Below are 26,902 nucleotides of genomic sequence, written 5' to 3' on the forward strand. Positions count from 1 at the left end.
GTTTTGTGATTGTTTGTGTGTGTCAGTTTTTGTGGGTGTGTTTGTGTGTTTGTTTGTGTTCATGTGTATGTTTTTGTGTGTGTGTGTGTGTTTGTGTGTGTGTTTGTGTAATTTTTTTTGTGCGTGTAAGTTTTGGAGTGTGTGTGTGTGTTTTCGTGTGTGTGTGTGTTTAAGTTGTGTGTGTGTGTGTGTGTGTGTGTGTAAGTTTTTGTGTGCATTTAAGTTTTTGTGTGCATGTAAGTTTTCGTGTGCTTCCCAAATCATGAGTTTCAGACAACACACTCCTATGAGTGGCTAAGAAATCTAGCTCAGAAAAGTCAAAAATAGCAAATTAACCATCCCAAATCATAGGTTTCAGTCAACACACACCTACGAATGGCTATGAAATCCTGCTCAGAAAAGTCAAAAAATATCAACCCACACACCCCCAAATCATAGGTTTCAGACATCACACACCTACGAAAGACTAAGAAATCTGGTTATGAAAAGTCAGAAATAGCAAATTACATATCCCAAATCATAGGTTTCAGACAACACTCACCTATGAACGGCTAAGAAACCTAGGTCAGAAAAGTCAAAAATAGCAAACTAGTCATCCCAAACTATATGTTTCAGACAACAAACACCTATGAAAGGCTAAGAAATCCAGCTCAGAAAGGTCAAAAGTAGCAATCCACCCACCCCAAATCATAGGTTTCAGACACTACACACCTATGAAAGACTAAGAAATCCAACTCAGAAAAGTCTGAAATAGCAACCCACACATACCAAATCATAGGTTTCAGACATCACACGCCTATGAAAGACTAATAAATCCGGTTATGAAAAGTAGGAAATAGCAAATTACACATCCCAAACTATTGGTTTCAGACAACATTCACCTACGAAATACTAGACAACCTTAGCTCAGAAAAGCTTGAAATAGCAAACTACACAACCCAAATCATACTGTTCTGACAAATCATAGCTAAGAAAGGATAAGAAAACTAGCTCATAAAAGTCTAAAATAGCAATCAACACATCCCAAATAATAGGTTTCAGACACTACACACCTATGAAAGACTAAGAAATCCAACTCAGAAAAGCCCGAAATAGTAATTTACATATCCCAAATCATAAGTTTCAGACAGCATTCACCTACGAAATACTAAGAAACCTTAGCTCAGAAAAGTCTGAAATAGCCAACTACTCATCCCAAACCCGAAGTTTCAGACAACAAACACCTATGAGTGACTAAGAATCCTAGCTCTGAAAAGTCCAAAAAGCAAACTACACCTCCCAAATCAGGTTTCATGAAATATACTAATTGCATCCTTTTTTGAATCTGAGAATTACGGCTCACTGAGCCCTTCAAAAGCCCGCCTATATAAATCGGCCTAATTTCTTATTTTTAGGCGTTTCTGTTCTTTTCTGGTTTTAATCTGCATTGTGCACGCCTTGTTTGATGCATTTAAAGTATTAACGGTATTTTTTATCTTTCCATATTCTTTTACGATAGCTGGTATTTATCACACACCCAGAAAAAACAGCCCACGGAAAATAACCCCCACGGACAATATCCCTGAGAAACGACATGGGAACATACCCCCTCCCTCCACCGAACGATATGGTAAAAATGCTATTCAATTTACTCATAATAAAGCAATGTATCTTTTTCTTCAACTTACCCCCCTTACTTTTCACGCGAAGAAACACTTTTTTTTCACATTACAATTATGGCGATAGAATTGAGGAATGACCCCCTCCCCCTTTCGCCAATGTCCTAAATACATTGTTAGATCTTAATTTGAAAATAATGAGATTTCACCGGTTCTCCAAAATAGCAAATTGCGTCTGCTCATAATTATTACAATTGCCTCAAAGTGTTTTAATTTTGACGGAGAAACAGTTCCTTTTGACTTTGGCTGCTGCGTTCGTAAACACAGAGGGGAAAGGATGACAGCTAATTATAGGCCTCGTGCCGGAGAGCCTTGTGTCAAAACCAGGATCGGTTAATAACAACAGTGACGGAAATTAATGATCACTTTTAGCTAGGATATAGACACTTAAAATTGCATAAATTTAACGAAAGAAAATTATTTCTTTTTGCTAGAATTAAGGTCGTAAACAGAGGGGGAAGGAAGGATGGGGTTTACGTAACGAAAAAAGAGCGTATTTTACACTTTTTATCGAGTATAAACATCATATAGGGACGTTTGTAGAGGGGGGGGGGGTTTACCCGAAGATGGTAGAGGGTTACCACAGAAAAAAATTTTATTTTGAAAATAAAAATAATTAAAACAGAACTTAAATTGCTAATTGCGGCTGCCAAGGCTTCAAGTTCATCAATAATTTCATATGTTCTATCCATTGTGTCACAATACTTTCTGATAATTGAATGGGGGCACATGGAGGGCCTTTGGGGCACAGGGAGGGCCTTTGGGGGTCCGGAGGCACAGTTGGGGACCGGTGGGCCGTTGGGGCACAGGGAGGGCCTTTGGGGGTCCGGGGGGACATTTGGGGCCCGGGGGGGGGCCTTTGGGACCCCGTGGGTCCTTGGGGAGCGGGATGGGCCTTTGGGGGGGGGCACAGGGAGGGCCTTTGGGTGCCTGGGGGACATTTGGGGACCGGTGGAGGGCCTTTGGGACCCCGTTGGTCCTTTGGGAGCTCGATGGGCCTTTGGGGGGCCCTGGGATGGCCTTTGGGGGTCTGGGTGGGCCTTTGGGGGTGCCGGTGGCCCTTTGGGAGCTTGGGAGGCCTTTGAGGCTCCGGGGGGGCAGTTGGGGGTCTGGGGGACATTTGGGGACCGGTGGAGGGCCTTTGGGAGTTTGGGGGGCTTTTGAGGACCGGGGGCTTCCTTCGGGGTTGGGGTAGGAGGATTGGAACCCTTTGGGGTTGGGTTAGAGGACCTCACAACACTGTTCAAATGAAACTTGTGTATTATAACGACCACACTCAAAACCTCTTCCAAAATCTCTTCAAAAATCTTCTTTTAAAATGTCTCTATCTGTTTCACCGAAATAGTTCCATAACCTGTCTAAAACGGTTTCGCTCAAATAATCCCTAAACATAAATTCAGCGTGTTCCTTTGTTATTGGCATCTCTGCGCTAACGCATTTCAAATTAATAAGAAACCTTTTCGCGCGCTAAAACAATTCATCGCTAAGATGTTTCTTGCCTAATTGTTTCCATGGCCTTTGGTTATTAATATCCTTTGGAGTTCGACCAAAAGAGTTGTTCCCGAGGCAAAGATATTAATGATTTGGATTTATTCCTGGAGAAATGTTTCTAGGGCGAAAATTTTTAAAGTCTGACAGATGATGTCATTGATTGATTGATCTGTCAAGAAAGGGGAAAATAATTTGTTGTTTCTAAGGGGAATTATTGATTCACGATAGGTGAATTGAGGTCGACAGCACAGGTGTTCCAAATTCCGGGTTTTGTTGTTGTAAGTGCACGCTCTCAGCGAATGTCAAGGTCGTTGTTGTTGTTGTTGACACACTTCGATTACGCAATCAAGTTCTCGGAAATTCACTTCCCCCTAAAGTCCTAGATCAATAACATTGTTCCCGTTAGAATTCAATGCGCATGTGCAACCTTCGCCCTGGAGTTATTACACATAGAAACATCAAATAAATCGACCTTGGAAAAAGAGGTCATTGACCCCATTACGTAATCACGTGTTCTCCCTAGGGAGGCTATGCCCTTATTTGGACTCCCGTCAGCATTAAAAATGCTGACATGACCACGTGGTCATGTCACGACTCAATAATGCATCTCTACTAAAGTCTATACAATATCTTTATCTGAATCGTCACATAAATTTACTTTGAAAAATAGTTTCAGATTTGTTAGGTATTTGGAAGCCTTTTCACTCAAAATTTGGATTCAGGCTCATTTTTTTTTTTTAAGAGCGCAAATAGAATTTATACTCAAAATTTTCCAGTTGTAATAACATCGATTCGACACAGTAGACACTCTCGTCGACACATCGAGCCTTGCTCTCCGTCGACCAGTTCAGAAGTTTATTTGTCATGTGTTTTGTCAATAAAAGATCTTGTCTTGTTCAATGCTTTTTGACGATTATGTAACTAACATTTCGTGGTAACGAACAATAAGTAAGGAGCAACTCGGCCCAATAGTAACCAAAACTCTTAATAATGGAATATTGACAACAATAGATACATGAAAAGAAGTAGCTTTTTATTCTGATTTCAAATATATAAAGTCGAATGTTAAGTCTAATGGAACCCATCAAAAAGCTACAATTTGCCTGATTTTCTAAAGGGGGGGGGGAACACACCGAGAGAGTCAAGGGATCTTCATGAAAATCACACAATCAAATTCAGCATATCAGAGAACCCTATTGTGATCCAGGATAACAATGGATCAATCGGATCCATGTTATTTTGTTTTGTTTTTTGTTTTTCCCAAGGGTTATCCTATCGAAGCAATGGGCCTAGAAGATCAGGAGAGGGCTGATTTGAACGGAAATAAAAAGTTCTATTGTATTTTTGAGTGACCAAAAAAGCTGAAGGGCGACTAGACCCCCTCCCATGCTGCTTTTCCTCCAAAAGACTTCTGATCAAAATTTTGAGGTAACCATTTGATTCAGCATATTTGAAAGGTAAAAAATTATGTCTTTGGGGATGATATGACACCCCTTAGTTCCTGGGGAAAGGGCTGTAAGTTACGCAATTCGCCCATTGTTTCAATGCAGTATGTGTTTTTGGGTATGTTTTTTTCGGGGGAGATTTTCTACCGGGAGAGTTTTCCGTGGGGAGGTAAGTTTCCAGGAGGAATTTTCCGAGGGAAATATTATACGGGGGGGAGGGAGAGGAGTTCCTAGCTTGATTTAAAAACGGTGAGAAATTAGATAAAAAACAAGTTTTTTTCAACTGAAAGAAGGAAGCAACATTAGTACTAAAGTCGAACATAAATTATTCCGTATATGAGGGGGCTAACCCTTCCTAAACCCTCGTTATTTACGCTTGAAATTTAAAGGTCTTTAGAAATACTTCTCATTGCAATTCAACAGCACTTGTGTTTGAGCGGTCTTTCTTAAAGAACTGCGACAAATAGTCAAACTTTAGCGTAAAGAGCGAGGGCCAGGGAAGGGGACGTCCCCCTCATATGCGATATAATTTCTGTTCATTTTAAGTTTGAATGTGGCTCCTCACTTTCAGTCTAAACAAATTTTTTTTTTTTTCGTTTTTTTTTTTTTTTTTTTTTTTTTAATTAATGACGGATACAAGCTCCATTTCAGTCATACAAATTAAAAAGCGGTTTAGTTTGATAATGAAAATTCTACTAGTGAGCAAAAAGACTGCCAAAGCGAACTTGGAGCCATGTCCTTTTTCATAGGCAGCGCGCTAGCGCTGCCTAAGTAGAGAACGATGTGGGCACAATGTGTTGTTTTTTTTTTCTCCATACCCGGGCACTTCGTATCGAAGGAGTTGTTGTAGAACCTTCGAAAAGGGCTCATTCGATTGGAAATTGGAGTGGCTAGTGCCTCTTTTAATAGTCGAAAGTGATTGGAGGGCAGCTACCCCCCCCCTCCCACGCCCATCAATCCCCCAAATACGTCCAATCGAAATTTTGAGATACCCATTTTGTTCAGTGTAGTTGATTTCCAGATAGAAAATATCTTTTTGAGGAGGACACTGCCCAACAACCCAAGGGGCAAGGGTTTTAAGTTATGCCCTGGGGGCATATAAGGTTTTTATAGAAGGCGTTGTCGTAGAAACTTCAAAAAAGGCTCATTCGATTGGAAATTCTATGAGCTAGTGTCATTTTTAATTATCGAAAGTGATTGGAGGCCACCTAGCCCCCCCCCCCTCCATGCCCATCATTCCCCTAACACATCCAATCAAAATTTTGAGATAGTCATTTTCTTCAGCGTAGTTGATTTCCAGAAAGATATTATTGTTTTGAGGAGGACACTCCCCCAGAACCCTCGGGGCAAGGGTCTTAAGTTATGCCCTAGGGGCATATAAGGTTTTTATAGAAGGTGTTGTCGTAGAAACTTCAAAAAAGGCTCATTCGATTGGAAATTCAAAGGGCTAGTGTACTTTTTAATAGTCGAAAGTGATTGGAGGGCAACTAGTCCCCCCCACGCCCAGCATTCCCCCAAGCACATCCAATCAAAATTTTGATATAGCCATTGTGTTCAGCGTAGTTGATTTCCAGATAGAAATATCTTTTTGAGGAGGACACTCCCCCACAACCCTCAGGGCAAGGGTTGTAAGTTATGCCCTGGGGGCATATAAGGTTTTTATAGAAGGCGTTGTCGTATAAATTTCAAAAAAGAACAAGTTATTCGAAAATTAACTGTGCGTTCGCCCTTATTAATCGTCAATATTTCCTGGTAGGTCCATAGCCCTCCCCCCCGCGCTACGCCGACCACACAATCTCGCCAATCAATATTTTGAGATAGCTCGGCTGTCCCGTGTAGCTGTTTTTCAGATAGAAAATATGACGAGGACACTTCCACACAACCCTCGAGGAAAGGGTTTTAAGTTACGCCCTGGGGGCATATAAGGTTTTTATAGAAGGCGTTGTCGTAGAAACTTCAAAAAAATGGCTCATTCGATTGGAAATTCAAAGGGCTAGTATCATTTTCTAATAGTCGAAAGTGATTTGAGGGTGACTAGCCCTCCGCCCCCCCCCCCACGCCCATAATTACCCCAAACGCATCCAATCAAAATTTTCAGATAGCCATTTTTTTCAGCGTACTTGATTTCCAGATAGAAAATACGTTTTCGAGGAGGACACTCCCCCACAACCCTCAGGGAAAGGGTTTTAAGTTATACCCTGGGGGTATATAAGGTTTTTATAGAAGGCGTTGTCGTAGAAACTTCAAAACAGGCTCATTCGATTGGAAGTTCAAAGGGCTAGTACCCTATAAACAAATAAGTAGAACAACAGGGAAATTTTTATACAAGACAGTGGAACGCAACTTTAAATGAATTTTTCGACCCTATATCCAAGGGCCGTCCTCAGCAAAACAGACGAAGAGAATAAAAACAATATAAAAAAAACTTACATTAAAATTCAATCATTAAAACTGAAAGGTTTTTTAAAAAAATGTTTTAAAATAGCCCTAATATCATTACTTCAAGGAAGTTCAGCCAGGACTGGTACTCCAAACGCAGTGGACAGAGAACAATTCATTCAGATGGAATTCAAATACTTACAGACAAGCTTGTAAAGCTAATCTCGCCTTCTTGGCAGCCAGCATAGAAGGTCTATCCGGAACAGGTTGAGTGGAGTTATATACTGGTTTTCTAATATAATTAGTTAAATCATTTTTAATTAAATTTGTGTATAGGGCATTAATCAAATATTCCCTCAGATCTCTGTTTAAAGAAATATTACTATTTATTTTGATTTTAATTTCAATTGCCTCTCGAACAACCTGTTTTATGCCTAAATCATTGCTAATAAGGCAAGTTTCTTCAAAAAGCATTTTGTGACTAGGGTTATCATATATGTGACTGCTTAAAGCAGAATCAAAGGAAATATTTGTACTATTAGAATTTAAAGCTTTAGTTATGTCATCTTTGTGTTGTTTCAGGCGTTTTTCTAAATTTTGATGGGTTCTACCAACATAAAAATGGCCACAGTCACGTGGTATTTGATAAACCCCTCTCTGGCGAGAAACTGGGGTTATATCTTTACCAGAGTTTAGCAAATTGATGATTTTAAAATTATTTGTAAATATAACCTAAACATTATTTTGTGTGCAAGCTTTTTTTAAACTTGTAATGACTTTTGGGATTATATGGAAGGAAAATTATATTTGAGGGATTGGCAGGACCTTCACATTCCAAAAGACTCTTAATTTTAAGGGAGTGTCTTGCCAATCTTCGGCTAATTGTATTATTAATAAAGACAATAGGATAACCGTTTCCAAAAAAGTAAGTCTCTAATAAAATTTAGTTCATCTGTGATGGAAGATTCAGAGCAAATGTTTAGGGCACGGTCAACTAGAGATGTAACAACACCTCTTTTAACTTTTGGGGGGTGATTGGATTTAAAATGAAGAAATCTGTTATATTGCGTGGGTTTTCTGTAAATTGTAAAATCCAGTTTATCAGTGTCGCGAATAATTAAAACATCCAGAAACTGTAATTTATTTGCATTTTCAATTTCTAAGGTAAATTGTAAATTTCGGTCATATGTATTAAGGTGATCTAGAAAGCCCCTAAGTTCATTTTCCCCATAATTCCAGAGAGATATTGTATCATCCATATAACGCCCCCAATATACATGTTTAAAAAAATATGAATTTAAGGCCCAATTTTCAAGGTGTTCTACATAAATGTTCGCTAATAACCCGGATAGCGGCGCACCCATAAGGAGACCATGTTTTTGTTGATAAAAAGAATTACGGAACTGAAAATACATTGAATACTTATTACAAATTTTGACTATTACAATTTTGACAAATTTTACAAATAATTAAAGATCGCTAGTGATAATTGAGTCCTGGAACCCACACAAGAACAGAAACTTTAAAAATAGGTTTAAATGTAACAAAATTATTGTGACTATATCAGATAGTTTTACTTTCTCCCGAAGGCCATATGATCAGTAATTTTTCACTTCCTTTCTATAACTTGTCTCGTCGTTCGCAGGATTAAAAAGATCATACAGAAGTTTGTTTTTTTTTGCCAATATTACCGAATAATTTTCAATACTTAAATTTTTATAATTTTTTTTAATATCTCTCGTTTTAACTGTCTCATCATTGCAATACCGCATTAACTAGATTATACTGAAGTTTTGCCTGTTTTTCTATTATTTTTATAGAATAATTCGTGGGATTAAGTTTGTATTGTCATTAATAGAAACAAACACAACAACAAAATTGTTGCAACGAGATCAGGCAATTTGAATATCTGCCCAATCTTTCATTTTTGATAATTTTAAATTATTTTCCTTTGATTGTCTCGTTATTGCAAATAAATCTTAAAAAGTTATATAGGAATTTTTATTTATTTCTTTTTTATTGATCCTATAGAATAATTTTTGTAATTAAATTTTATGTTTGTAAGCAACAACAGAAATAAATAGCAACAACCATCAAAACTGTCGTGACTGGATCAGACAATTTGAATTTCTGTCTAGGGTCTTGCTTCCGAAAGCTTTAGAACTCTGTTCTTTCTCGTGCATTGCAGTGCGAAAAAGATTACCAAAGATTTTAAATGATCTCTTTTTTACTTATCTTGAATAATTTTAAACAATAATTTTGTGACTGACAACAAAACAACTAAGAACAAAAAACAACAACAAAATTGTTGTGACCGGATTAAATGATTTGAGTTTCTTCCAAATAAAATGAATTTCGGAGTCCTTTTATTTTGAATTAGCCCTGTTGAATCATGTTCTGTAATTAAATTTTATGTGCCTATGAAAATTGCAAAAATTGATTTTTAGTCATTCAAATTTAATAGTGAATTTCAATAAAATGCAACTTTAATAGAGTTAATTCTTTTTTTTTAGGCTGACCCTTTTTACCGCTATTTGTTCGCAAACCTGTGGCTGTTTCAGCCAATTTTTGTACGTGTTCTTAGTCAGAAGCCAGTTACGGATTCGTTCCACAGAACAGCAACGGCCATCACAATTTTCCAAAGTGGATATAAGGTACACACGGCATCCGTGTGATGCCATCACCCAGTGATTGCATCTGTGTTTTTTTTGCATTTTTTGTTTTTTAAAAAACAATTTGTTTTTTGTTCCCCTCTATGTAATTCCTCCCTGTTCTCTTTATCCTCCTGTTATCTCCTCTCATGACCTCTCTACGCTTCCCATTTTCTCTCTTTACTTAGCTTTATAATAAGAAAAGGTGATTGTTAAAGTTATGCTAGGTATTTAAGTTATGTAACGTTATGTTAGGTATGTAAGTTATGTAAAGTTATGTAAGGGTCATGTTAGGGCTTACCTTATACTTGGCGTGTTCGAAAGATGCTAAAAGCAAAAATCCAATACAAAATTCAGTGAGATACCATTGTTGTTGTCTGAAAGCTAATTTGTAGAATGTGCTGCCTCTTCTGCAAATAATAGCAAACATGTATTTTTATATTTGGAATTAGCCTTAAAATGCACATTAAGTGCCGTGTTCATGTCTAACCTAGTGAAGTAACAAATAAATAAAATAATAACAAATAAAATACATGAAATAAATATAAATATAATATAAATTTTATAATAAATAAATAAATAATAAAAAATAAATAAGTTATAAAAATACCCGCTTGACTGTGTCGCAGTTCTTCCTTATTGTTAATTGTGGTGTTATTTGTCATTATGTGCCAACTGTTATTGAGAAATAGTTACAAAATATCTGAAACCAACAAAATTACCGAAATTGTGTCTATATGCTAGGTTTATATAGCCTACAGAAATAAGGGATGGGGAGGAGCTGGAAAATAGATAGACTATAAGCTACTCGGATAATAAAATTTTTAAAAGATGTTATTATTATTATTTATTATTATTTATTAATATTTATTGTTTATTATTTTATTTCATTTATTGAAATTTGTAAATGTTTATAATGATGATAAAAATTTCTGTATTCAAATGAAATAAAAACTTTGTTTTCAAGTCTATAGTTCAGAAAAGGGCATTAAGAAGACTGGGAATGAGTGAGGAATAGAAAACTTTTGCCAAAATTCCTTTGCCGAATTATTATATTTGGTTCTTTCTTTCAAAGATTCTTTTTCTCTTTTTAAATCCTTAGGCATTTTTATTAAATGCGTCAATTATGATTTGGGGAATGATGCGATTGAGATTTTCCAAGTACTTTCCAGTAGTGTTTTTACAACAAAAAATTATTCATACAACAACTTATACAACAACATATACAACAACAACATATAAATCACAACAACATAATTATACAACAACATATAAATCATATAAAATCACAACAACAACATCACAACACAACATACAACAAAACACAATCACAACACAACATATAAATCACAACAACATAATTATACAACAACATATAAATCACAAGTTTATCAAATAATTTCTTTTTTTCTAAAAACCTAGCACGAAATCCTGCACTTTCGCTGGATTTTTCTTAGCTAAGTTCGTCAGATTATCCAACCAATTATCGTCGGAATGTAAAATCCGGTGAAAATCAGGGTTACCAACTTTTCAGTCCATGAATGTGTCCCCTGAGCATCCAAAGATGTGTCATTTTTAGCTAAAATGTCAATCTTGGAATCTCAAAAACTGGAGGTTATTGTTTTTACCAGTTGTATTATTGGTCAAAAGACGCTTAGTAAACCTCTTCCAAAGCGGGCAGTTAACATCAAATATAATGAAAACGAAAATATCGCTGTAAAGCATTCAAACAAAATTAATTAGTGTGGAAGCATGAAATCCATATAAGCATGTAAATCGTCTACTTTGAAGAAAATCATTTACTTACGACATCTCTGACAAAAAATGAGTGCTCGAAAACCGCTAATTTTAGTAAAAGTGGCCTTATTTTACCAAAGTATATATCCACCTGGGGAATGTTTCGTTTTGTGTCATATATTTACAAAATGTGTCCCTTTTTTGCCGTTTTATGTCATCGTGTCCCGAAACATAGGAATTTGTTCTTTTGACACAAAATGTATGCACTTGGCAACCCTGACGAAAATGCAACAACTTATCTAGGATAAAACAAGAATGTGGAGCTTTTGGACACTCCTACTATGTCCGGACAAAAAGAAAAACAGGGATAAATAGGAGAACATGTATACCAAAACAATGGAAGAGACTAATGGAAGGAAAAGTAATGGAAAAAATGGAAGAAACTGCGAAAAAAATATAACACTTTTAGCGTTTTTACAAATTTGAATACAGCTTTGAATGTGATTGAATGTGATTGTGTGTATTTGAATGCGTTTACAAATTTAAAAGTGAAAAATTAGGTTGGCAGGGGGTTAAGAAAAGTTCTACTGATTTTGATCAAAGCACAAGAGATTATTGCATGGTTGGATTAAATTCCATCGTGCCATAGAAGACATGGTGTGTATTTAAAGCTTCAAAGAATGATTTGGAAGAATGAAAAGAAGCTTCGACAATTGATTAGCTGACGAGGATCATTACAAGAATAAATGGAATAAGATTGAATTGTTGGGGGAAAAGAACAATATCAAAACCTTAGCCTTTTAATTATAAATTCGTTTTGTCAATTTCATTTAACGATGTAATCTTGCTTATGAATTCAATAGAATATATATATATATATATATATATATATATATATATATATATATATATATATCATATATGTATATATATATATATATATATATATATATATATATTTCTATTGTATTCATTCAATTAATAAAAATTGAAAAATGCCACACTTTGCTGATAGTGCCTTTAGGTCTCTCATATATGTTGAATTTAATTGTATAGTTTCCATCAAGATCGTACCTTTTTGGGGTGAAGTTAATTTTCTGTCTCTGAAATTATGCAAATATTCATATTCTTATAGCTGTTAACACAAAATTACAACATTGTTGAAGTTATTACACTTTGTATATTCAGAATAATAATAGAATAATAGATTTATATAATAGATTCTGAATAATAATAGAGCATGAATAATAGATTTTGTTGTTGCATATGCTGTAATTGACACTTTTTAGAGTCTCGGTTTCTTTTGAGAGGGCTTGTTCCTTACTTACAGTTTAGTACTACGAGTCATTTTTCCAAAATCTTTCTTAAATGTGAAGGTGCTCCCTCCTTTGACTCCCTCCTTTGACTCCTGTTTTTCATATTTAAGCCCAGTATTTGTAAAACAATGCTTCGACAAAGGTGCTCCCTCCTTTGACTCCCTCCTTTGACTCCTGTTTTTCATATTTAAGCCCAGTATTTGTAAAACAATGCTTCGACAAAGGTGCTCCCTCCTTTGACTCCCTCCTTTGACTCCTGTTTTTCAAATTTAAGCCCAGTATTTGTAAAACAATGCTTCGACAAAGGTGCTCCCTCCTTTGACTCCCTCCTTTGACTCCTGTTTTTCATATTTAAGCCCAGTATTTGTAAAACAATGCTTCGACAAAGGTGCTCCCTCCTTTGACTCCCTCCTTTGACTCCTGTTTTTCATATTTAAGCCCAGTATTTGTAAAACAATGCTTCGACAAAGGTGCTCCCTCCTTTGACTCCCTCCTTTGACTCCTGTTTTTCATATTTAAGCCCAGTATTTGTAAAACAATGCTTCGACAAAGGTGCTCCCTCCTTTGACTCCCTCCATTGACTCCTGTTTTTCATATTTAAGCCCAGTATTTGTAAAACAATGCTTCGACAAAGGTGCTCCCTCCTTTGACTCCCTCCTTTGACTCCTGTTTTTCATATTTAAGCCCAGTATTTGTAAAACAATGCTTCGACAAAGGTGCTCCCTCCTTTGACTCCCTCCTTTGACTCCTGTTTTTCATATTTAAGCCCAGTATGTGTAAAACAATGCTTCGACAAAGGTGCTCCCTCCTTTGACTCCCTCCTTTGACTCCTGTTTTTCATATTTAAGCCCAGTATTTGTAAAACAATGCTTCGACAAAGGTGCTCCCTCCTTTGACTCCCTCCTTTGACTCCTGTTTTTCATATTTAAGCCCAGTATTTGTAAAACAATGCTTCGACAAAGGTGCTCCCTCCTTTGACTCCCTCCTTTGACTCCTGTTTTTCATATTTAAGCCCAGTATTTGTAAAACAATGCTTCGACAAAGGTGCTCCCTCCTTTGACTCCCTCCTTTGACTCCTGTTTTTCATATTTAAGCCCAGTATTTGTAAAACAATGCTTCGACAAAGGTGCTCCCTCCTTTGACTCCCTCCTTTGACTCCTGTTTTTCATATTTAAGCCCAGTATTTGTAAAACAATGCTTCGACAAAGGTGCTCCCTCCTTTGACTCCCTCCTTTGACTCCTGTTTTTCATATTTAAGCCCAGTATTTGTAAAACAATGCTTCGACAAAGGTGCTCCCTCCTTTGACTCCCTCCTTTGACTCCTGTTTTTCATATTTAAGCCCAGTATTTGTAAAACAATGCTTCGACAAAGGTGCTCCCTCCTTTGACTCCCTCCTTTGACTCCTGTTTTTCATATTTAAGCCCAGTATTTGTAAAACAATGCTTCGACAAAGGTGCTCCCTCCTTTGACTCCCTCCTTTGACTCCTGTTTTTCATATTTAAGCCCAGTATTTGTAAAACAATGCTTCGACAAATGTGCTCCCTCCATGGACTCCCTCCTTTGACTCCTGTTTTTCATATTTAAGCCCAGTATTTGTAAAACAATGCTTCGACAAAGGTGCTCCCTCCTTTGACTCCCTCCTTTGACTCCTGTTTTTCATATTTAAGCCCAGTATTTGTAAAACAATGCTTCGACAAAGGTGCTCCCTCCTTTGACTCCCTCCTTTGACTCCTGTTTTTCATATTTAAGCCCAGTATTTGTAAAACAATGCTTCGACAAAGGTGCTCCCTCCTTTGACTCCCTCCTTTGACTCCTGTTTTTCATATTTAAGCCCAGTATTTGTAAAACAATGCTTCGACAAAGGTGCTCCCTCCTTTGACTCCCTCCTTTGACTCCTGTTTTTCATATTTAAGCCCAGTATTTGTAAAACAATGCTTCGACAAAGGTGCTCCCTCCTTTGACTCCCTCCTTTGACTCCTGTTTTTCATATTTAAGCCCAGTATTTGTAAAACAATGCTTCGACAAAGGTGCTCCCTCCTTTGACTCCCTCCTTTGACTCCTGTTTTTCATATTTAAGCCCAGTATTTGTAAAACAATGCTTCGACAAAGGTATTCGTCCTTTTGGAAAAAGTACCTGGCGAATATTTATTAGGAGGAGGAGGGTTGGGAAAAGAAACTATAGGGTTATCATTTCCACGGTTTTAGAGGCAAATTTTTCAAACAAACCTGTTGTATAGGGACGCCAGTAGAAAGGGGTTGGCGCTCTCTGGGAAACAAGAAGACATTAAACATTGTAAATAAATTGGAATCCACAATTGTCCTCCCACGATTATTTCCACGTTGTTACGATTCTAGGTGTTGTTTTTTTTTTTTTTGGTTTTCTTATATATTCTTATATATATAAAGTTATATATTTAAAATTTTACAGCTTATTTACATTTTGAGGGCTCCAAATTTATTCAACATGAATTCTTGTATAGCTTGAATAGTTTAGCTTATATTAGTTGTACACGCGCACTCACACATACCAACTGGATTATATATAGATATCTCACGGGAGGAAAGCATTAAATTGTTATTTTTCAGATAGGCAGGTCGTTGAACTCATTTTTGTTTTAGTATAACCCCTTTATGATCGTTACTATTACGTTTTTAGAACAATGTTATTCCTGGTTCTGCGAAAGCAATTGTGAACCACAGAGTGCACCCAGCTCAGACGCTAGAGGATGTTATAGCTCATGATAGGAAAGCAATTGGGGATGAACGTGTTGAAATTCGAGTTAGAAAATATATTCCACCTATGCCTATTTCACCGTATGGAGAAGAAGAAGAAATTTATAGACTGATTGGCGATACAGCGCTTCAAATATGTCCAGATTGTGCAGTAGCCCCTGGTAAGACAGTTATTCTGAATTTTGCAAATAATAAATTTAAAAGTTGCTTAGAACAAACATATACTTATGTATGTATGTGGTTTAACACAAAACCCACACAAGATTCACTAAATAATAAACAAGAGAAAAAAAAGACATTAACTAAATCAAATTTTGAATAAACATTAAAAAGGAAACTACGACAAGAAAAACAAATTAGTTTTGCCCTTTACTCAGGAATATACAAATAACATATGAATAAAATCTAGAAGAAACCCTGTTCAAAACAATTTGTCGTTATCTACATAAATTGAGATAATTAATTTCTAAAACAAATAAATGCGTCAAGTACCTAGGAGAGTGAAAATTTAATCTAATTGAGATAATTGAAATTGAGATAATTAATTTCTAAAACAAATAAATTTGTCAAGTACCTAGGACAGTGAAAATTTAATCTAATTGTTTAAATGGGTTGAGGTTTAACGTACATATCCATTAAAATATATAAAAAAAACAGTAATCGAATTTCACCATCCACATCTATATCACCATCTACATAAATTGAGATAATTATTTTGAATAACTACTAAATATTTAAAGTATCTAGGCCAGTGAAAAGGAAATCTGATTCTTTGAATCGGTTAAGTTGAAAAGTACGTATATATTAAAATATGGAGAAAAACCAGGAATCAAATTTCACCATCTACCCAAATATTACCGTCATTATAACCATCTACCCAAATATTACCGTCATTATAACCATCTACATAAATTTAGATAATTCTTTTCTAAAATAAGTAAATGTTAAAAGCACCTTGGACGATCAAAATTAAATCTGATTATTTGAATGAGTTAAGCTGAAACGTACTTATATTTTAAAATATTAATAAAAGCATCAAATTTCATCATCTACATAATTATCAACATCTACGTTTACATCGATATCACCATCTACATAAATTTTGATAATTATTTTGAAAAACGAATAAATGTTTGAAGTACCTAGTTCAGTGGAAATTAAATCTGATTGTTTGATTCGGTTGAGTTGAACGTACGTATATATTAAAATACGGAGAAAAACAGGACTCATATTTCACCATCTACATAAATATCACTGTCTACACTTCCGTCAATATCACCATCTACATAAATTGAGATCATTTTTTTCTACAAATAAATGTTAAAAGTACCTAGGACTGTGACAATTAAATCTAATTGCTTGAATGGGTTAAGTTGAAACATGCACAAATTAAAATATTAAGGAAAATTGAGAATTCACTTTTTAGTAAAAAGTCCCATTTATGCAGCTTGTGGTAGTAGCGGAGGCTAAATTAAAAAAAAGAAATGTATGCGAAAAATCGTTAGAAAATGAGCTAAAAAGATATGATACTACATAGCTTAAGGCCTACACTTTTAGAGGTGCAGTTGTCTTCGGAAATGAGCAGATTAATAATTTTTGAATTTTTACGGACGAAAAGTGTTTTCAAATTTAATTGATTTGTTTTACTTCTTCATTTTCATGATTTATCGTGGCAACACTGATGAAAATATGATACTGTCCTAAATATCACTGATGGAAATATGTGGGAACCGTGATGAAAATATGATACTGTCTTAAATATCACTGATGGGAACATCGATGGGAAAATATGGGGACATTGATGAAAATATGATACTGTCCTAAATATTTCACAAGTTTGATGGTATAACTACAGTTGGGTCTTGAGCGCCCGCAGTAAAAACATTAAACAGTAGTGAAGATACCTATACTCTCCATTAAAGATTCTCGGGACACATTAGTCGCCACCTTTCTTCGTGATTCCACCTTCGCGCACGCGCAATGACAAATTTTTAGCGCATTACGATGGGATTATGGGAGACCTATTGCTCTGGACCAAATTTTCGCCACTGCTTAATGTTTATTCTGTTTCAGTGCCCGAGATGGTTCTGCTTTTACCTGAAGTCGGGGCAGTACTGAAATTTACAAATTTATAAAATGTACATCGCTGATTTCTGGGCTTAGGAAAATCAATAAGGTAACATAGATGGCATGATAGTACCTGCTGTCGAATACACACCAGCTGCAAAATTACTTGCTACTGAGAAGATCAATCCTAGGTCAATATAGTAGTTTAGATGGTATGATAGCTATTTTGTGTTTATGTAGTGGAGAAATATATTTTTCGTTTACAAGCTACCTCCACTCCTCCACGCAAGTTTTTAAAACATAAATTCATCTGGGGGAGGGGTGCAATTCTGTAGGGTGCAACTCATTTTTTTACCTATAACTTTTTAAAATACGAAGTTCCATAAGCGGGACATGTAACAAATACTATATATATATATACATATATATATATATATATATATATATATATATATATATATATATATATATATATATATAAATATATATATATATATATATATATATATATATATATATATATATATATATATATATATATATATATATATATATATATATATATATATATATATATATATATATATATATATATATATATATATATATATATATATATATATATATTTGGGATTTTCCTTGAAGGGTGGGGGAAGGGGTTACAAAATAAACTTCAAAAAAGCATTAAAATTGTGTTATATGTATTTTTGATACGTTTTTACGATTTATACAAAATTTTGGAGGTGGGGGGGAGGAGTCAAACTCTGAACCCCATCTCCTGGATACGGCCTTGTCTGTCTCCCAATTTTTGTCATTCCAGACTTCAATTAATGAGAAATTCTCTTCATTTGACCATTTCTGAGAGTTTTTAGAAGGTTCTTTACCTTTCATGGTAAAATCCATGGCTCCCTTTTCAAATTAATTTAAAAAGACTATCCCTAAAAAGAGTTTTATCAAACAAAAGTAAAGAGCCATATTAAAATCAAGGGTACTTGTCAATTAGCTGGAACCCACGCGATATATTGTATAAGAAAGATGCTTAAGAAACTAGTCAAACGGGTTTCTTTCAGTAGAGAATTGGATTGCAAACCGTGGTTTGTCATTGCGTTTACAATATTTAAACATTTGTGGGTTTAGGGGGGGGGGGGAGATACCTACGTTAGGTTACGTATTTAATATATGCTTTGCTTTACCCCCATCCTCCTAATGTGCAAATATATAGCCCAAATTTGTTTCTAAACTATTATATTTTCATCCTATTTTGTTTTGTTATATTTCATTATCATTTAGCAAACTTGACTTTTTGCGTGGGTTCCAGCTAATTGACAATACCAACTCAAGATAGGTTAGGATAACGATTTTATATTCAAACGCCATAAAAACGGTCACGCCGATCAGCAGCAGTTTTTGTCATAATAAGACACTAACCATATAAAACATATGAAAATCACACCCATAGCCATCGTCATGCAAAAATATACATTGATTCAAAAATCACAGATTCAAACTCAACAGAGTCAAACAGAGTCAAGTTTAAAAAGAATAATAAACTAAAGAAAATAAATATAAACAATTGTTGACGAGTGGGTGCAGAATTAAAAATCTTGACGAAGGAGGGAACAAAACTACTTGCGTACCCCATATGCCGCGCTGGTATCGGCTGAATTTTTGGTACCGGTTGAGTTACATTTCGTAGGAGCCTTTGGCGCGAAGGGAAATGCTCAGCTGGGAGGATTCCATGAAGCCGCGGATTTTCCAAAATACCGATTTCAAATTTAAAACACAATTCATCACGGCGTGTCGATAGAGTATTAAGTGAAAATTGTTTCGAAAGGGAGCAATAAGGGACTTTGGGAGATTTTGACACTACCAGAAGAGCTCGGTCCTGGGTCTTTTCCAGGCGGTTCCTCTGGCCCGAAGCCAGGCCGTAGTGCCAAACGGGATATGTATATTCCACCAGCGATTTGACAAATGTAAGAAAAATACTCAATAGGTGGGGGGTTGGAACACCATGACGAGCAAGGAGTTTTAAAGAAAGGATACCCGGGTATGCCCGTTTGATCATCTCCTGTGTCTGGTTTCCCCACTTCAGGTCATGTGTGAGATATATTCCCAAGAGTTTGATATCCATGATGCCTGAAACATTCTGTAAGGCAAGGGATAAAATGTCCCTCAGAAAAGAGAAAGTTAATATGAGTGATTTTTCATGATTGACGATCATTATGCTTGACGTGATAAACTCGCCATTATTCCGTTTGCCTCACTTGAAACACTCTTTTCACCCAGCACCAGTACGGATAGACCATCAAAGAATTTAAAGCGATCTGACTCATCATTTGCCAACTCATTAACCATAACCAAAAAATAGTAGAGGGCCTAAAATCGTTCCCTGGGGAACTCCACAGTAAATTGGCTGGAGATCAGAATAGGCTGGTTTATACTTAGTTTTTTTGCTTTTACCTGAAAGAAAATTTGCAACTATTCTATCAAATATACATCAAAACCAGCAGAAATAAATTCCTATGATAATTCAAATTCGAAATGACCAGAAATTACAACTAAAGAATAAATAACCCAAAACGAACAGAAATTAAAAAAAAGATCGTATCAAGCATAACGACAATGGATACTGATGTGGATGAATAAACAATTCTTACAACGAGTAAAAATTGAATTGAATATTCAAGTCAAACTCTTCAGTTTAAACTCTTATTGCGTCATTCGCTATTTATTGAAAACTATTTGTATTTTGAACAGTGTGATTTTGTTTTTCAAAATAGACGACAAATAAAAAATAAACCACTATGAGCGGGCTAGTGATGTGAAAATGAGAGAAGGACTTACTTTCAATCTTTCCTTTCGACATCCTCCCACCTCACTTGGAAATGACCTGCTTTTCGTTTTGTGCTAGACAGTTGGTCAACAAGGACAATCTTTGATAATCTGTCATCCTTCATCCATAGAACGGGTGTTATCCATTTCATCCTTTCTCTCATTATAGTCCTAGAAAGCAGGATTGCTTTCTACATTGCTAGCCACAGAAATCAGGATCCATTGCTAGCCACAGAAAGCCACAGAATCCTGCTAGAAAGCAGGATTGCTAGCCACGTTTTTGTACAACTTACTGTTTGAGATGCGGTCAGTCAGTCGGCTATCCAAAACAATCCGTAGGCATTTTTTCTGGAAAACATCTAGCAAATCCTCCTCCGTTTTTCGGAGTACCCTTGCTTCAGAACAATAATTGAGCACTGTCATTATTGTAGCTTCCAATATTCTAATCTTCGTTCGCTGACATATCATCCTATCCTTCCAAACTTTTATTAGCTTTGAAAATACACCCTGGATCTTTACTATTCTACTTTTAACATCTTCACTTCTCCCATCGTCTTTACTAATAATAGGAGTTTTGGAAAATGTCTTCCGTGTAATATTTCCCCTTTAGGTTCATCTCCGGAAACTTCTCTGCCCATGGAAAATTCTCCCCGTGGAGAGCACCCTGTGGAAAATTCCCCTTCCTAGAAAAATGTCTGTTTACTTCCAAATAACAAATACTATATGTAAACAATAGACAAAATTCATATCTTATAGCCCTTTCCCTAAGTACTGTGGGGGGATCATGACAATTCCCTCGGAACATCTCTACGTGAAAAGTTGAATCTGCAAAGAGAATTTATGACATATTTCGTTTAGGAGCTCTGATAAATTCTCCCCTGTAAAATTCCCCCTTGTTAGTTCATCCCCGGAAACTTCCCTAGTCATGGAAAATTCTACCCATGGAAATCCCCCTCCCCCCAAAAAATCCTGTTTACTTACAAATAAAAAATACTATACGCAGACAATAGGCAAAATTCATAACTTAAAGCTCTTTCCCCAAGTTGTGGGGGTCATTTTATCTCCGGAAGCGCAATTATTTGATCTTTAAGCTATGGTAAACAAAATGAATATCTTAAAAATTAGATCAGATGACCTTAAGGAAAAGGGACGTAGGAGGGGTGCTAGTTGCCTTCCAACATTTTGGGTCACTTTAAAAGGACACTAGAACTTTTATTTTCGTTCCAACGAACCCTTTCTCAATATTCTCAGGCCATTGGTTTGATACAATCACCCACGCGAAAAAAAAATTATAAAAAAAGAATGAATAAACCGGCATCCGTGATCTTTCTTCTGACAAAAAATACAAAATTCCACAATTTTGAAGACGGGAAGATTGAAATCTTCACAGTAGAGTTCCATGATAATGTGGAATCTGATGGTGCGCTTTTCATTGCGATTCCTTGACTTTTTGGGGTGTCTCTCCCCTTTCTCGTAAATCACGCAAATTTTCTCAGGCTCGTATCTTTTGGTGGGAACATTAAACTGAATGAATCTTATTTATTTGGAATCAACATAAAAAGTCAATTCTCTGTTATATGAGCAAGGCCTATAAGCCTAGGAGGCATTATATACAGCCGAGTCCTTTCGGAGGTCCTCAGCAATTTTTGGAAATCCCCCCTTACTAAACGTATTTGAGTTTGAAAACAGGCTATACCAACTTAAGGATACATATATGTATGCTGTGTATCAGCATGTATGCGTTAATGGATTAAATACGTCATTGTTCTTCTTCTCGGCAATTTCCGAAACAATTTTCTATGTTTAATGTTTTCTGCAGGTCGTTTACCGTTAGATAGCAGAAAAAGCCAAAAACAGCCAAATATTTTCAAATATCGTTTTCGGTATCGATATTTACGTTTCTATATTGATATTTGCTCCGATATATCGGCATATCAATATTGATATTGGATATCTCCCAACATTACCAGGCACATTTCACTGCCCATGGTCTCGGAAACCACATCAATAATAGAAAAAAACTGTTGTATAACGTTAAGCAGCATCTTGATCTACGTCATCAATGTTACAACATAGATGTATCAGCTTTCAAATTTCTATAATGTGTGTTCTATGTCCTTTTAAATGTATTTTTAAGCTATAAATTGTTATAATATAAATTGAATAATATTTTATAACGTGGAATTAAAATTAGAAAAATTGAACTGTTTATAATGTAACATTGTCGGAAACAAACTGTTAATAAATAGAGCATAATTTTATCTCAATATTATTTATATTGTTCTGTAGTTTAAAATGAACTATTTTCTCTTAAATATTTTCTGTATAAATTGTGAAAAGCTGAAAATTAGAGAGACGGTAACTCTGAGACGGTAATTCCAAATGTATCATAACTAAACAATTGTGCTGTGACCTCTTTGGGCTCAAGTAATTATTTTATATTTAAAGTGTCTCAATCAAACCATAGAGGAATGCATTCTTTACCTTATGGTTAAACACTTTTGATTCACGTCTTGTATGATTAAACAATTTTTTTACAGTTAAATTACAATAAAAACCTGCTTTATAAGAAAATGTATCTACATTAGTCTTCCCCCCGTTCGCTTGAGTGCAATGTTGTCACCAATCAATTTTGTGTTTGGGATATAATATCTATTAACTTTGTGTGATCTTTTGCGAATCAGAACGGGGTTCAAACCAGAACCAATACACAATAAGAGAGACTTAATGTAAATTTAATTGTTGGAATTATCGAAGCGCTTAAATTGATTTCTCATTACACTTGCCCTACGTAAACACGACTCTCCTTGAGAAATTTTAAATTAGTGCCGTAAAATCACAAGCGTCGTGATTTACCAAACGTATGAAATCACTTGCGTTGCACCAAGAGGGATTGTTCAAGATGAAACAATTTCATGCCTAAGAAATCACGGTGATATAAATCGGTTTTGCAGGCTCTGCAATTATATTATAATTTTGTCTTTATTAAGCCATATGGCGCCTGGTGGCGGTCTTCCCCTCCGACACAGAGTCCGCCTCTGAAACCATTTGTTACAGAGGGTGCCCTGTGCTCAAGGCGCGCCCTGTCACTGGGCCCTTTTTTCGAAAATAAGGCAAATTTTCTCAGGCTCGTAACTTTTGGTGGGTAAGACTAAACTTGATTAAACTTACATATTTAAAATCAATAAAAATCCAATTTTTTTATGTATTTATTGCTATCAAAATTCTGTTTTAAGAGTTTCGGTTACTATTGAGCCGGGTCGCCTCTTACTTACTGTTCGTTATTTGATTGCAAACAGGAAAACCCTATGGCTTTTTCTTCTTTGGAATAGTAAGAGACGATCCTCAAAGAAACAGGCTGCTAACTAGGTCCATAATTTGTTCTCTAACATAAACTTCATTAATCATATATTTAATATATCCTATATAGTCTAGTGGTTGGGATAGCTCTCACCCAGTTGGCTCGGTTTCAATTTCCAGTATGGGAAATTTTCACCTATGATGATTTCTAAAGGAATATAATTAAAATAATCATCTATATAATGATTTCTTTTATTACTTCAGTTACTAAGGGCCACAGGTCGTTCCTTAATGTATACGGAGAAAAGAAAAAACAAAATATAACAATGAAGTGGTACTTATTATTGAGTACACCCTCGAGAAATGAAGTTGCACTTTTTACTGTGGCTACTGTAGGATGGTCAAGAGTCTCCGATTGTAGAATGTTAAGCATAGGTTGTACATAAAAATGCAGTTTTTTGTAAAAACTGATATTTAAAAAAGATTTTGTTTTTTAATTAAAAAAGGCACTAGAGTTTTTGATTTCCGTTTGAATGAGACTTTTCGTGACATTCTAGGACCACTGGGTTGATACAATAACCCCTGGGGAAAATAAAAAATAAATAAACACGCATCTGTGATCTTTCTTCTGGCAAAAATAAAAAATTCTACATTTTTGCAGATAGGAGCTTGAAACCTCTGCAGTAAAGTTCTCTTATACGCTGAGTCTGATGGTTTGATTTTCATGAAGATTCTATTACTTTTAGGGGGTGTTTCTCTCTTTTTTCAAAATAAGGTAAATTTTTTCAGGCTCGCAACTTTTGATGAGTATAACTAAACTCGATGAAATTTAAATTTTAAGACCAGCATAAAAATCTGATTCTTTTTATATATATATTGGTATCAAAATACCGTTTTTTTAGAGTTTTGGTTACTATTGAGCTGGGTCGCCTCCTACAGTTCGTTACCACGAACTGTTTGATACTACCAAGGTAAGTGAAGCTGTCCACTTGATCGATCTTCTCATTACCCAACATCACGATAATCTGTAAAGATTCGATTTTTCCATATATTATTTTTATCTTTCAATGTTATAAATGATATTTTTTTTATGACATATCCTGTCACATTGGATTCTTAAAAAGGACATTAGAACTTTCAATTTACAAGCTAATGAGCCCCCTCCGAAGTTTATACAACCAGTGGTGGATCCAGGGGCGAGGGGGCGCCCTCCTCCCCCCTCTAACGTAGTCTAAAGTAGTGTAATTTACTTAATTAACGCAAGTTTGCGTTAATAAAACTTGCTCTTAATGCAAGTTTATCGGATTTACCTATTTTGCCCCCCCCCCTCCCACCCAAAAAATCCTGAATCCGCCCTTGTATACAACCAACCCTTCCATTGAAGTGGCTCTGGGAGAAAAAATAGATAATCATAAGAGTAAATTGAAGTCTTATAGTTCTTTACTGTAGCCAACTTTGCCTCTGATTTATTGCTTGACAAACCTCCTAGAAAATGAAACACCCCATCTTCACTTTTTTTTTTTTTTTTTTTTTTTTTTTTTTTTTTTTGGTATGCTGGTCCGTTTATTGGCTTCTTTTTGTACCGCACCAAAAAACAAGAAACTGGAGCGGCGGTAGAATTCTATACCAGTATTCTATAGCATTCTATACCAGCATTCTATACAACTCTATCCAGATTACCGGCTTTCTGTCCCAGTTTTCCAGAAAACGCCGAATGTAGACGTGAATTAACGTCATTTTTTTCTCCTTTTTTTTACCGGAATAAGCAATCTATTTCGGTTCTCACAATTGGCAATAATCTAACTAATACATTATAAACAGAGTGACAGTATTGAACCTCGTATTTTATTATTTATTGTTGAAAGGTACAATTCCGACTTTAGAAGCCTTTAGTTAATGAAATTAATGATAATCGAACTGCTACACTCCATAATGGGAGTGGCATCTTTTTTTTTTTTTTTGCTGCTATCCCGACTTCTGAAGCTGCTGTCCCGACTTCTGACGCCCTTGCTGTCCTGGAAGTTACAGTGATAAAGGAAACGCCATCTATTCTGTTTTTCACTCTCCTAGGTTACTGTAACTAGAATATTATTATCCCGACTTTAGCTCCCTTTGGGTTCGGAAATTAGCAAACTGCTGCTCCCATTTTATATAGAACAGAGCACAGGCCCAGGCATTGCCACAAAGTCCCCCCCCCCATCCGCCAATCGGTTCTCCTGGGCTAAATCTATCTCCGAATAAAAAAAATGTAAACAAAGATATGACAAGGTCTATCTCCAAACATCAACAATACCAGATTAGATGTTGCCATGTAAACATATTTCTACTACAACTGGCAAATAATTTTATTTCTTCTAGGTATTTCACCAGCAAACACAGATTTGAAACACTATATGAAGCTGACGAAAAAACTATACAGATTTAGTCCCGCATTTGTTGATCCGGTAACTTTGCCTGGCTTACATGGTGACGACGAAAGACTAAGCGTTCGCGATTACAAGAAAGTGATTGACTTTTATTTAAAATTTATTTTAAATGCTGATGATTACCATTTATTTTTGAAAAAGAATGATGAGCTGTAGATTGTACACTAATAAAAATAATTTTAATGTATTCTATTTTCATGTTTTCATGTAGGGCAATTAATCGTATCTCGGACGGAACTAAATTTTGGGCATGAGTGCAACCATTTTGCTTAACTACTATGATTTATGGGTGGCAGTGATAAGTGGCGGTGGCACTTGTAAGGAAGGTAAGCAGAAAAGGTGACATTTTGACAACATTAGTAACGATCTGAAGTCAAATATGAGTTACACTTCTCTGTTGCCCTTTTGATTATTGAACTTCCAACTCTTTTATATTTGTTCTCCACAATGAAGCGCTGGATAAAAGATACCAAAAAACGTTTCACGTGAATAACTTAAGGTCCCATGTATTACAGTCATAACCGTAGAAAAAACTAAAATATAAATATAAAATATATGAAATATAAAATATAAATATAAAATATAAAACTCAAAAACTAAATTATGCGATACCTGATTCCTGATTTTCTTTTTCCTTTTTCACTTTTTGACACCTTTTTCCTGATTTTCCTTTTTTCTTTTGACACCTTTTTCCTGATTTTCTTTATGACTGGTTATAAGTGCAATAAACCTTTAATCGCCTTTTTTTGGGGGGAGGGGGGTTCCTTATTTATTGGAACATAGAATTTGGTAACTTTGGGCTTCAGAGATGACTAACCGATTAGATATCTAATCTGACTGTTGCAAGACTGTTCAAGACTCATATA

The 26,902-nt window shown here is 35.6% G+C and overlaps 1 protein-coding gene across 3 annotated transcripts in view; it reads left to right on the plus strand.

Moving 5' to 3' along the window:
- The window catches only part of LOC148942580 (N-fatty-acyl-amino acid synthase/hydrolase PM20D1-like), a 127,882-nt gene extending 101,659 nt beyond the window's left edge, over positions 1–26,223 (plus strand). For all 3 annotated transcript variants that reach the window (XM_089102220.1, XM_089102218.1, XM_089102219.1), the window contains exons 7-9: positions 9,487–9,627; positions 15,335–15,572; positions 25,969–26,223. In XM_089102220.1, the coding sequence (XP_088958346.1) occupies positions 9,487–9,627; positions 15,335–15,572; positions 25,969–26,192 (603 nt within the window). In that variant the 3' untranslated portion in view covers positions 26,193–26,223. The remainder of the gene's footprint in view (positions 1–9,486; positions 9,628–15,334; positions 15,573–25,968) is intronic.
- The last annotated feature ends 679 nt before the right edge of the window (positions 26,224–26,902 follow it).

Source organism: Artemia sp. Qi Xiang Cuo, chromosome 16 (assembly GCF_049724085.1).
Source record: "Artemia sp. Qi Xiang Cuo chromosome 16, ASM4972408v1, whole genome shotgun sequence".
Lineage (NCBI taxonomy): Eukaryota > Metazoa > Arthropoda > Branchiopoda > Anostraca > Artemiidae > Artemia > Artemia sp. Qi Xiang Cuo.